The sequence below is a fragment of the Nomascus leucogenys genome, chromosome 4 (assembly GCF_006542625.1).
Source record: "Nomascus leucogenys isolate Asia chromosome 4, Asia_NLE_v1, whole genome shotgun sequence".
In the NCBI taxonomy this organism is placed as follows: Eukaryota; Metazoa; Chordata; class Mammalia; order Primates; family Hylobatidae; genus Nomascus; species Nomascus leucogenys.
In genome coordinates this window covers 26,805,127-26,819,378 of record NC_044384.1, presented here as the reverse complement: position 1 = coordinate 26,819,378, position 14,252 = coordinate 26,805,127, and the positions used below count along the sequence as shown (strand labels likewise).

At 36.7% G+C, this 14,252-nt stretch overlaps 1 protein-coding gene across 1 annotated transcript in view; it reads left to right on the top strand.

Annotated features, from left to right (window-relative positions):
• DCC (DCC netrin 1 receptor) overlaps positions 1 to 14,252 on the top strand; it is a 1,198,282-nt gene that overhangs the window by 561,672 nt on the left and 622,358 nt on the right. The window contains exon 3 of the mRNA XM_030810404.1: positions 11,745 to 12,029. Within this exon, the coding sequence (XP_030666264.1) occupies positions 11,745 to 12,029 (285 nt within the window). The remainder of the gene's footprint in view (positions 1 to 11,744; positions 12,030 to 14,252) is intronic.

Here is a 14,252-nt window from a genome sequence, read left to right as displayed (position 1 = left end):
GTGCACTATGCTATATATTGGCTTTTCCTACTAGACTATGAACTCTTTGAGGAAAGAAACTGGTGCTGTTCATCATTGTATTCCTCAGGCAATTAGGATGATCCCTGGCACATATTAGATGTCCAATAAATGCTGACTGACTCTATTACTCTCGGTTCTCCAGAAACAGAACACACACACACTCACACACACATACACACAATATAAGTATGTATTTATATTATTTTTATATATTAATATATGTTTATGTAATATATAAATATTTTATATAATATATAAGATCTATCCATCTATTTAGAAAGATAAGTAGAGACAGAGAAAGACAGAGATTGATCACAAGGAATTGGCTCACATGGTTCTGGAGGCTAAGAAGTCCTAGTATCTATAATTGGCAAGCTGGAGACCCAGGAGCCCTGATGGTATAGTTCCAGTTAGAATCTGAAGGCCTCAGAACCAGGAGACTTGATGGTGAAAGTTCCAGTTCAAGTCCGAGTTCAAAGGCAAGAGAAGACTAATGCCCCAGCTCAAGCAGTCAGGCAGAAAATGAATTTTCTTTTATTCTGCTTCTTGTTCTATTTGGGCCTTTAACGGATTGGATAAAGCTCACCCACATTGGGGAAGACATTGTTTTATTCAGTCTATTGATTTAAATTTTAATTTTATCTAGAAACACACTTATGGACACATCTAAAATAACGTTTGGCCAAAAGGCTGGGTGCCCCACGGCCCAGTCAAGGTGACACGTAGAATTAGTCACCACACTGACTGACTGAGTAAATGAATGGGTGATCTGGGAATTCCCATTAAGTAATGCAATCAGTGCAGGTAGGGGTGCATGGAAGGAGAAGATAAAGTAGGGAAAGGGTGGTGACCGTGACGTGATGAAAAACAGAAGGTCATACCAACTTAAAGAGTTTGCTTTTCTGCTTTTGAAGGATTTGTCTATCCTGAATTGTGTGTACTTTCGAGTGGGCCCAACAAATATCAGCTGTATTCACAATCAACTTTTACGAGCATTGCAACTATTCATTAGCCATGTGTAATGAAATTTTTAGCTTAATAGAAAGGCTCAGCCTGAATTCTGTAAAACTATTCATTACTATTGATTATAAACCAATCTCAGGTTTTTGTAATAAGAATTTTATCTGCAGAAGAGAGAATTAAAATTATTGTCCAAGCTTGTGGAGGTAAACGTCTTCGTGAAATCAATATGCTCGTGAAGAGGTGCTTGCAAATTTCACTGAATATAATGCACTGAATAGAGTATTAGAAACATTAGGAAAGTTTCCTTTTGTATTTTTAAAGATATGCTTGTTTTAGAAAAAATGAGAAATATAATTTTCGCTCATTTAAAGAAAGTTTATTAACATAATTTTCTATGGATGTATAATGTTATGTACAGTGGATATACTATAATTTGCTTAACCAATTACCAATTATGCAATTAGCCCATTTTATATGTTTTACTATTTTAAATAACAATGTTGAATACATATGTAACTTTTTTCTTTGTATACTTATGTATGGATTCCTAGAAGAAAAATTGAGTTAAATTGGTTTTTTTGTTTGTTTTGAGACAGACTGTTGCTGTGTTGCCCAGGCTGGAGTGCAGTGGTGCAATCTTGGCTTATGGCAATCTCAGCCTCCTGGGCTCAAGTGATTCTCATGCCTCAGCCTCCCGAGTAGCTGGAATTAAAGGCACACGCAACCACGCTTGGCTCATTTTTGTATTTTTAGTTGAGTCCAGGTTTCACCTTGTTGGCCAGGCTGGTCTCAAACTCTTGACCTCAGGTGATCTGCCTGCTTAGGCCTCCCAAAGTGCTAGGATTACAGGTGTGAGCCACTGCACCCAGCCGTGGTTAAATTGCTATGATGCAAATTTTCAAGTCACTTTACTGAGGTGGTATATCAATTCACACTTTCAGAGTATTGTTAATTATCATTTTAAGAGGTTTGCAACACTGATAGGCTAAGGTCCTATCTCATTTTTGTTATATTTTCAGTTTTAATTACTAGTGAATATTTGTCTACATTAGAAATTTAAAGAATTTCTATAGAAAATCTTACATCAAAGTAAAACAAGCAAATAATAAACTCCTAACTGATCTACATATTAAGTATGAGTCTACATTTGGCTTAATGCATACTTACAGTTAAACAACCTCTTTCAGTCACCAAAGATGCCAGCAGAGCTAAGATGAAAGGTAATTGCTACTACTCATTATTTGCTATCTAGTACCTTCTGTAAGAAGGACTTCATTCTAACTTCCACATAAATAAATGGCATTGATGTTCAATATAATTTGATTAGATTTTAAGAAGAATCTAGAAAGACAACACCATGTGAGTTTGAGGAAGAGGTGGTAAAACTATTATTTAACCTTGTGCTCAGAATAGATATTATAATACAGCTTGAATGGAGGAAATAAAGTTATTAAAATGCTACCTAGAATAATGCTTCCCAAAACTGCCTCTGTTGGCCCTATAATTAATTAAAGACATCGATGGGCCAAGCCGACTCATGCTTGTCTGATTGCTGATACTGAAATCAAGAGGAGCAGGTCTGTTAGGACATGTTATAGTTCATGTCTGATCACCACCTCCAGGGGAAAGCTGGGTAGGGGCTGAAATCCAGTTCTGGATTTACTGGGTGATTCTGTGCAGTGCCTTTATAAAATTCATTCCCTCAGAGACAGTATCCTTTCTTAATTATACAATGGCAAAGTATGAACCACCAGGGGTCCTGAGGATATTACTAAGAAGGATGATTCCGGAGAATCCTGAATTACTCCATGGCTTTGAAGGCCAGCTAAGAAATAACCTAGCAATGCTCTTAGGTGAGATTATGATAGACCAGGCTTTAAACTGACTCTTGGTCATGGGGATTATAGGACTCCCCGGATGGCCAACTGTTTCTGGGTCTCATGTATAGTCAGCCTTTCATTGCTTCAAGGATCTGAAACAGTACCAACACTACAGAGGATGTTACATTGGACAAACCCCAAAGATGATTCTGAGAAAGACTTAGTTGATGGCCTTACTTCTTGCCTATTTTTGGCCTAGGACAAGAGGTCATTGTGTGCTGCTTAACTTGCAGAGCTGGACGAACTCCAGGTAATCTCATTATTCCAAACTGCTACAGACTATGTTGGAAAGTGACAGAGCCAAAGCTCAAATCCAACTTTCAAAATGGGAATGTCTGCAATACTCTTTAAACATTTAGAGTCACATAGAACCTCAACCAATATTTGTGTATTTTTTTTCTTTCAGTAAATATTTGATATACTTCACAGAAATAAAATACAGAAAACATCCATGCAAATGTAGAAATACTTTTCAAGCTTTTATTTATACACTTAACTTTTTATAGTATCTGCCTATAGTAGCTGGGTAATCGGCCTATACTGTTTTTCTTTCCCTTTGACATCCTTTAGAGGTTCAGTCATTTGGCCATATCATTGCTTCTTATAAGATCACACATTGGGTGAACATGGCTGGCACTTACCAGGCATGCTTACCAGGACTTCCTTTGCAATGTCCGCCATAGAGCAATTGCTCTTCAGCCAACCACCTGGGAGTCTGTAATTTTGCCAGTGGAAATGAAGCAAAAATAAAAAGGAGTGGGAGAATAAAGAAAGGGAAATGATAGCTTGCAGAGGGATGTGGCAAGTACAGGCCAAAATGAGCTTCTACCAAATTCCCTGCATATCCTTTATTGGCATTCTGGCTGCTTTTTGAAAAGGACGAATTCTAGAGAACTTCTCTTTGGATTGCCTCTATTCTCTGCCCTTTGGCTAATTTGAGAATTAAAAAGGGCAAAGGAGGTCTGGCTTTGAAGGGATGTAACCTTCAGGCTTTAATTTGGAGCAAACAAAGCATTTACAGCAGCTCTCCTCTGGCAGTTGCAGAGTATTACCACACTGCTGAATATTTAAAAGCAAGGCGTGTTTCCAACCCCAAGGTCTGTCCCCCAATTGATAAGTCTCTTTTTATTAAATGAACTTTAATTACTTAATAATTAGACCTTCCACAGGAGAAGATGTGGATCCTGATAGTCTGCCAACAAGGCTAGAGGGCAAATCGGAAGAATGTGCCATTTTCAGATTAGAATTTAAAAGAAGGAACAGGCCCATTCTGGGGGTGTGTGGGTGGAGGAGAGACCTCCCTAGAGGCGGCAAGTCTTGGCATAAACCTGGACTGTGAAATGCTTTATTTCCACTTTTGCTTGAAAACTAAAGTACTTTAGAATTAAATGAATGAGAGTACATGTCGAAAATATTCAAACTTTCTGACTGTCTGGATCTGATGGAAAGATTTCTTGTCGTCTATGCAGTGTGTGTATGCTTGGGTGGAACGGTAGGGAGAGACTATTGTTCTCCTTATTTTAATTCTGAGAGCCTAACACTTTTGATGTCCCTACAGATTTAGCAGCTTTCCATTCATTGCCATGGTGATTTTTTACCTCATTTTATTTTAGCACCACAAAGGAAAAGCCCAAATGAAAAATGTTTGCTTCTTTTGCTATTAACATTTCTACTGCCTGGTGACAGCAAATATTTGGGTTGTGCCTAGCTTCTGAGGAAATATGTATTGGTCTGAGGAGATTGATGGGCACAGCCATTGCCCAGGCTGTTCCAGCTGGGTGGGGGCTGGCCCTGAGACCACTGATAACTTTGTTCCTGGGGACAGTGATGTGAAGGGAGGATGAGGAAATCCCATTCAAAATGTCTACTGATTTACAATTGAACTGTTTGTGGCTTAGATAATATTTTCACAAATGCCTTACGGATAGCCTCTCTATGCCTCACCACCTCCCCACCAACCCATCTCGTCAAATGAAAGGATTTAATAGTCTCAGCTCTTTTCTGCTTTGCTGAAAAAAAATCACTGCTTTTCCCTTCTCTTATTTTATTATTTATTTATTTTTTAAAGACAGGATCTCTCTCTGCCACCCAGGCTGGAGTGCAGAAGTGTGATCATAGCTTACTGCAGTCTCGAACTCCTGGGCTCAAGTTACCCTGCCACCTCAGCTTCCTTAGTAGCAGGGACTACAGTTGTGCACCTCCAGACCTGGCTAATTAAAACAATGTTTTTTCTTTTCTTTTTTTCTTTTTTTTTTTTTGAGACAGAGTTTCACTCTTGTTGCCCAGGCTGGAGTGCAATGGCACCATGTCGGCTCACAGCAACCTCCACCTCCTAGGTTCAAGTGATTCTCCTGCCTCAGCCTCCCAAGTAGCTGGGATTACAGGCATGTGCCACCAAGCCCATCTAATTTTTTGTATTTTTGGTAGAGACGGGGTTTCTCCATGTTGGTCAGGCTGGTCTCGAACTCCCAACCTCAGGTGATCCTCCCACCTCAGCCTCACAAAGTGCTAGGATTACAGGCGTGAGCCACTGCGCCTGGCCTTAAAAACAATTTTTTTTTTTTTTTTTTAATACAGACAGAATCTCTCTGTCATGACCAAGTTGATCTCAAACTCCTGTCCTTTAGTGATCCTCCCATCTCGGACTGCCAAAGTGTTGGGATTACAGGCATAAGCCACCACTCCAAGGCTCCTCTAACTAACTCTTTATGCTTTCCTAGTTATTGCTTGTGTTTCCTAAACTTTCCAATATTTAGGGTCTGGAACATTTGCTTAAACTGATTATCTTAACAATGATATATATTTTTCATTCAACATATGTTTGATGGCCAAGTATTTGACATACACCATGCTAAGTGCTTACAGTATAGAATAACATAGACTCGGCTCTGATTTGTGGAATTTACAGATTAGTCTGGATGATGGCTATCAAATAAATTCCACAATTAATTAATTACAATTGAAGTAAGTGCTAGAGATAAAACCTGTAGGACAACTGGTTCTATCCGGACTTGAGGAAAGCTACTATGAGGAAGTGAGAATTCTGGTCCTGCATTGAACTATTAAGTCTCAGGTATTCAAACACACTGTTACTGAAGAGCTGCAAATAGGGTAAAACCTTTACTCTTCCTTGTATGGATAGTTAATCAATGTTCTAGGAACAAATTGGGGTTACATCTCCTTAACAGGCATTGAGCAACACTTAATAAAGTAACATATAAGTAGACGCCTAATGAATCCTTTTAGTGTTAAAATTAGTATTATAGAACAATGGAAGATCCTTTTCAGGACTCAAAATAACAAGGTGAGTCCCATTTCTCTATGGCAGTCTCATAATGGCTCTATATCTCTTGCTAATAGCACCCAATGCTTACTGTACAACTATAATTAGAATTGTTGATATCAATATAATTTTTGATGCTGAAGACCAGGCACTTTTACTGTGTATTAATCACTTATAAAATTTGAATTAAACCTGTCTTTATCATTTCTAAGAAGATTAAACAGAGCTTCCATAGGTGTCTGACTTTTCCATATGTAAAAAAAAACGTTCTTTCCTTTTTATAGTTTCTCACTAATAAGTTCTGATCTTTGTTAATGCATGGAGATACAGATAATGTGGAAATCTGTGAGTTGGCTTGTGTGGGACACTTCCAACAACACCAGGTGTTCCTATATTTAGAGCTGCCATAGCATCTTGGGCCAGGCTAGGTGTGAAGGCAGGAACTTTGAAATTCATTCTTGAAAACAACCTTTTCCTAGGCTAACAATGTGAGCCCTCCGAAATCACCAAAAATAGTTTGTGTGCTGTTTTTAATAGTAAAGTACTTCAGGCCGAAATTTGTCTATAGGAATTCAATGTAAGGCAGAATGTACTTACTAAACAACCAAGTGTATTGAGTACAGTACTGCTACTTGAGGGTTGAGGAGTGAAGAGTATTGACATATAAAAGAAAGTCTTTTTGAAATATTTTCGTATATGTCAGGGAAATAAGGTATTTTAAGAAGTATAATAATTCAGTACTAAACTTTTAAAAATAATGATCATGGGCTGTGTACAGTGGCTCATGCCTGTGATCCTGGCACTTCAGGATGCCAAGGCAGGTGGATCATTTGAAGTCAGGAGTTTGAGACAAGTCTGACCAACATGGTGAAACCCTGTCTCTACTGAAAATACAAAAATTAGCTGGGCATGGTGGCATGCACCTGTGATCCTAGCTACATGGGAGACTGAGGTAGTAGAATCGCTTGAACTGGGAGACAGGTTGCTATGAGCTGAGATCGTACCAACACGCTCCATCCTGGGCGATAGTGTAAGACTCGGGCTCAAAAAAAAGAAAAAGAAAAAATGACAATCATACTATAAACATTTGAAGGAGTTTGGTACCAGTTCCATCTAGAAAGTGGAGATAATAATACTTCCTTAAAGGGCCATTGTGAAGATTAAATAAGGTCATTTTTAAAGGTGCTTAAAATGGCATAAATGATAAAACTGAATCTGTTCCCAAAGTCCTCTAGCTTGTTAAATAATGAAGCAGAGAAATAACTCCAGGTAATCTCATTATTCCAAACTGCTACACAGTATGCTGGAAAGTGACAGAGCCAAAGCTCAAATCCAACTTTCAAAATTTGGATGTCTGCAGTACTTTATTTAAACATTTAGAGTTGCATAGAACCTCGGCCAATATTTGTGTATTTTTTTTCTTTCAGTAAATATTTGATATACTTCACAGAAATAAAATACAGAAAACATCCACACGAATGTAGAAATACTTTTCGAGCTTTTATTTATACACTTAACTTTTTATAGTATCTGCAAATTGTGAGTACTATAAAAATTTAAAAAGGTGGAGTGATGCTTTCCAGTAAGTATGACTAGGAAAAAGGGAGAGATTTTTGATTGAGTGCCTAAAACATGACTAGAGATTGGATAGGTAGATGTTAGCAGAGAGGGTGTTCCTTTTTAGAGGAAGTTCCGTAAGAAATACAGCCAAGAGGAAACCATGTTTAGGACATCTACAAGTTCAATAGATCTGAGAATTGTTTTGCAGAAGTTGTGGAAAATGAGTCCGAAAGGCACATTGTGCTAGATACCTGGGCACATATTACACAAAAACCCTTTGCCTGGTTTTGGGGCAAAAGACAATGCCAGAACATTTTGGGAACTTCAAGATTTCCTAAGTGAAGCAAAAACTTTAGTGATGTAGGAGCGCTGATGTTCTGACTATGTTTGGAACGCATTTGAGTGAGAAAAACATAGAGATAGGAAGACCATTACTGCTATGACTACAATGGATCAGATGTGGCCTAATGAGTCTGAACCAGGCTTTTTCCGTGAACGGGCTGTTGTTGAGCAGGTAACTATTTTTCACAAGGATCTAGTGAAAATTATACCTGTATCTTTCTCTGGATGAAGCTTGGGAATCATTTGTATTGCATTAGAACATTAAACGACTTTTATGAAAGTATAGTATTTCATACGTATGCGTTATAGTGAGTTTATTGTTCATTACTAGATACTCATACACAGGCCTTGAAACTATAGTACTAAGTTGATAGTCTGTAATTTCTTCTTCTTTTAAGACTGTTGCTGGGTTGTTACACCACCATGAGATGTAAATGCTAAAATTTAGCACAATATTGGGAGCATTAAGTCAAGCCTTATAGAGCCTTATAAACTTAGAATTGCTTTTGAATGTGTAGAGTTTCCCATTTAGAGACAAAAAAAAAGACTATGCATCATGTTCATAATTTCTCACTATGACAAATAATCAACTCTGTGAAATTTTCAAACAATTGCATTGTTAACTTTTAAACAGGATGCAGTTCTGACCCTGGCTTGTTAAAATCTGAAATCATCATAGAGTGCATGCAATTCTATTAGCTAATTCTGTTAAGTCTAATTATATTAATATGCAATCCCAGCCTTTGTATCGAATTCTTTCAAGTAGATGAAGTTTACATAGGAAACCAATTGTTGAATATCAGTTTGAATTACTATTTCATTTTACATTTTCCAGGCTCTAGAACCTACTTGCAAATACATTTTTGAATGCAATAGACATTTGGATGTAAAATAGATGTTTAATTTTCTGTTTTATTATTTCTTTTTTTGAGACAGGTGCTCGCTCTCTTGCCCAGGCTACAGTGCAGTGGCACAGTCTTAGCTCACTGCAACCTCCACCTCTGGGCTCAAGCGATCCTCCCACCTCAGCCTCCCGAGTAGCTGGGACCACAGGTGTGTGCCACCACACCTGGGTGATTTTTAAAAATTTCTTGTAGAGACAGCATTTCATCATGTTGCCCAGGCTGGTCTCAAACTCCTGGGCTCAAGTGATTCTCTCACCTTTGCCTCCCAAAATGCTAGGATTACAGGTGTGAACCACCATGGATAAATGGTTTAAATGCTTTAAATTTATCCAATGTTCATAACTTCTAAAGAGCCATAAATCTGAATATATAAATATCCAGATTGTTAAAATCAACTTAAAATTTTATTCTTACCTACATGTATTAAATATATAACTTGTGTATATTGGAAAATTATTCCTGACTGTATTTCCTTAACTACAAAATAAAATACTAGGGATGACAACTAAGAAGAAAACTATTAAATAAAAATAAAATTTGTTTGAAACTCGTTGCCCTACATAAGCCTCATATCTATCACTACTCATTGCAGCTTTGCTTTGTGTGGTAGATACAGATCATGCTCTGTTTAAGTACATGCCTTAAATCCATACCTAAGCCAATCTGTAGTAGATTAACGTACTTCTTTGGAATAGACACAAGACTATATAATGCAGACAGTCTGGAAACTGGATTTTGAGCAATAAGCCTGAGTACAAGTTAACTAATTCCTTTTGTTCTTCACCCAGTGGTAGACGCAGCACAGACACAGATTAGTTCTAACTGAAAAAGAATAAAATTAGGCAAGTGGCTGGCGCCCCCTCTAGGCAATCTGTAGTGTTTATCCAGGCATCCCCATGGATCCAGATTTCAGAGCCTTAGTTTAAGAATCAGATGAGTAATTTTAGAATATATATGTGAGAGATAAATTAATATTTGCATCAATATTAAGGTTTTTGCATGGTATAGCATGAATCATTCTTACAAAGAACAATCTTAATATTGCATCTCTAGGATTGCAGGTCTATTTCTGTGGAAATAGCTATAATAAGTGATATCCTTCAGCAGCTTGTACCTAACCCACATGTAATTTTGGTCTAATTTTATATTTCATAGATTCAGTTATTTTGTGGTCCAAAAACTCTAATCCCTAAAAGAGACGTAAAATTTCACCTTCACTTAGGGAAGGAAAGTGAAGTAGCATCGCTTATTGTCTCTCATATTAAATTATGATTTGACCCAGGTCATTTTACCTTTGCCCTTTTAGCCACAGCAAAATTTTTATCAGGTTGTGGGGAAAATTAGGATCATGAAAATTAATAGACCCAAATTAAAACTAAGGGTTAATTAAAACTGAACACAGTAGAATTTTGTTTACTGAAGATTAATGAGACAATCAAGCTTTCTTGACAAAATTTAAACATGGACCTGGGGAATGTTTACTTAAATCTATAAAATAAAAATCACAGTAACATAAAATATGATTAGTAAAACTTGACATGAACCCCAGACTGATGAATGGATCAAAGTTTATTGTGACACGTGCATAAAATTAAAACAATTCTGGAATGAGTCAAATGAAAATAGAAATATCAGAATTTAACTGGGATGAATAGCAAACATAAATAATAATTAAAATTTAGTTGAATTTTCTCTAAAAAATTGCCAGAGGTCTTTCAATGATAGCATAATTGATACCAATAGATTTCTTTGTAATCATTTAAAAAAACACAAGAATTTCATGGTCAAAACTTAAGATCACAAATATCCACTTGTTCATAAAAGGGGGTTCAAGACGGCAAGGTGAAAATATCTACCCCTGTCATGTACAACATCATGGCAGAGAAGGCTTCTCTCTCACCATGCTTATGCTTGTATTCATGGTGATGCATACAAGCATATATATGCATGCTTATGCTTGTATGTAATGGCGAGTTTCTTTTATTTTTTCTTTATATTCATCATTCATATGAATGAATCATTTTCACATGTTATTTCATATGAACTTTGAAGTGACCATGTGAATTAGATATTACCCCATTTCATGGCCCAAAGAAATGAAACAAGTTTCCAAAGTATTCATATATAATAGGTGGCTCAACTAGTCTAGAAACACAAGCTATTCTAATTCCAGCTTTTAAATCTTTTCACTACACCACAGCCATACCTGGCAAATGTGGATGAACATTTACCTACAGCAGTAAACCCTAAAAGACAGTCCTTTGTTACTGTAATTGGTGGTTCCTATCATCCCTCTTTCTTGAAGCTGCTCTGGGTCATGCTGTATGACCAGTCCTTCATGAATCTTCATGATTTCATAATGCTTTGTCCAAAGTGGGGTAACAGGAATTCTGTCCATAGGACCAGGATTCAGAAGAACGAGTTTCTATCTGCAGGATTGTCATCTAAAAACTGAACTCGAATGTGGAATTTCACTTCTCTGAACCTCAATTTCCTCATCTATAAAATTAGGCTGATCTCATCTACTTTATTTTACAGGGCTGTTTTATTTACCAATAAATAAGCTTCTAGAGATGAATGGCAACATCTTCATTACTTTTTAGCCTCCGAGCATACTGTAGTGCCAGACAGAAAAATGTGGTAAAGTGTGAAGAGCAGATGAGATGATATTTGAGAAAACAGCTTGTAAAATACAATTTTCTGTAAAGAATACAAAGTGTGATTATTTTTACTGGCGATTATTGTGCCTTATTTGGAAGACTTATTCTTCCTTCTTTGTTTGTCTCCTAGGACCACTGAGGTTCCTTTCACAGACAGAATCTGTCACAGCCTTCATGGGAGACACAGTGCTACTCAAGTGTGAAGTCATTGGGGAGCCCATGCCAACGATCCACTGGCAGAAGAACCAACAAGACCTGACTCCAATCCCAGACGACTCCCGAGTGGTGGTCTTGCCCTCTGGAGCATTGCAGATCAGCCGACTCCAACCGGGGGACATTGGAATTTACCGATGCTCAGCTCGAAATCCAGCCAGCTCAAGAACAGGAAATGAAGCAGAAGTCAGAATTTTATCAGGTATTGCAATGCTCTTTGTTGCCTTCAGAATGATATTCTCTGGAATAAGTTGAAAAAACAATTTTTTCCTTAACAGATATTTGTAATTGTTATAAGTTCTGTATTGTTCATTGCGTTTTGTTTTTTATTATTTCTTTCTTCCTTGCCGAAGCATTCAATCAGCTTGTGCCAAAAGCTGTTCTTATTTTTTATTTAATATCTTGTTGAAGTTTCTGGAAAAACAGCTATCTTTATTCATTCACTTGTTCTATTAATATTTAGTGAGTGTTTCTTTGTGCAAGGCCCATTGGTAAGCATTTCTCACGTATTATTTCATTTTCCTCTGGTAACAGTCTAAGAGGTAGTTTTGATTCATTTCAAAGGATGAAGGTGAAAATTTTCCACGTTAAGAACATTCCCTAAATTAGTATTGAACTATAGATATATATATATATCATATATCTATAGTTCAATATCAAAATTAGTTTGATCTTATCTACTTTGTTTATTTTACAGGGCTGTTTTATTTACCAATAAATAAGCGTATAGAGATGAATGGCAACATCTTCATTATTTTTCAGCCTCTGAGCATCCTGTAGTGCCAGACAGAAAATATGGTAAAGTGTGAAGAGTTCTCTTTTGTATATTCTGTACTCCATTAGTCACAGGGATACTGACTTAAATGTATCAATAACCATTGGCAACACTTACATTTCATCTACCAAGGAATAACAGAAGCAAAGCTAGCATTTATTCCCAACACATACATGCATCTATTTACATTTCCATTACATACACAAAATTTTAAATATAATATATCATATATATAATATATATCATATGTATGATATATCATACATATTATATCATAGATATCATATATACATGATATATATTATACACTATACATTATATATATTATACCCTATACATGATATATATCATATACATGATATATATCATATATACTTGATATATATCATATATACATGATATGTCATGTATATATACATGTATCATGTGTATATAAATGATGTGATGTATATATACATGACATATATCATGTATATATGATATATATCATTCATATATATATAATATATAATATATAATATAAATATATATATAATATATAATATAAATATATATAATATATTATATATAATATAAATATATATATATATATTTTTTGAGACCAGGGTCTTACTCTGTTGCCCAGGCTGAATGCAGTGGTGTGATCACAGCTCACTGCTGCCTCAACTTCCCCAGCTCAGGTGTTCCTCCCACCTCATTCTCAGTAGCTGGGACCACAGACTTGTGGCACCATACCCGGCTAATTTTTTGTATTTTTTTGGTAAAGAAGAGGTTTCATCCTGGTGCCCACACTGGTCTCAAACTCCTGCGCTCCAGCAATCCGCCTGCCTAGGCCTCCACCTCCCAAATTGCTGGGATTACAGGCGTGAGCCGCTGCGCCCAGCCTGAACAATCATTTACTTGTCCATTCACACGCTTATTTCTGAGAAGCACTGTGCCAAGTACTAGGAATATGGCAGTGACTAAGACTGTCCCAGAGCCTGGCCCATTAGAGTTCTGGGTGGATGCACACATGTAAGTAATTACAATAGGGTGTGATTGATATGATGGTTAAAAAAAGTCATTTCTCTCCAACTCTTATTTTACTTTCTCTTCTCTGGCAAATCTCTAAGACACTGGCATCATTTTGCGATTCTAAATAGTCAGGGTTGAATTTGGATGTTCCCTAAGATCTCTTCTCTTCCAATAACCCCTACTGTAGTATACCCATGTAATGCCTACTTTCTCTTTTAGCCGAACTTGTAAGACTTAGACGCTCTTGTGAGAATCTCAAAAAAGGCACACACTTGAGAAATTGGAACTGACTACATCTCAAAGTATGGATGTTGGCTTCGGTCTCCACTCTGTTAACTGTGTATAGTTATCACAAGTACTTCAGCTATGCAGAGAGTAGCATTTCTGTAAGTCTAAAAGCAAATTGGCAATTCAATTGAAAGATTCCAGGTGCTTTAATGAGGACATCTCTAAAACCTCTCTTTTGTATATTCTGTACTCCATTAGTCACAGGGATACTGACTTAAATGTATCATTAACCATTGGCAACACTTACATTTCATCTGCTAGGCAACGACAGAAGCAAAGCTAGCATTTATTCCCAAAACATACATGCATCTATTTACATATCTATTACATACACAAAGTTTTAAATAT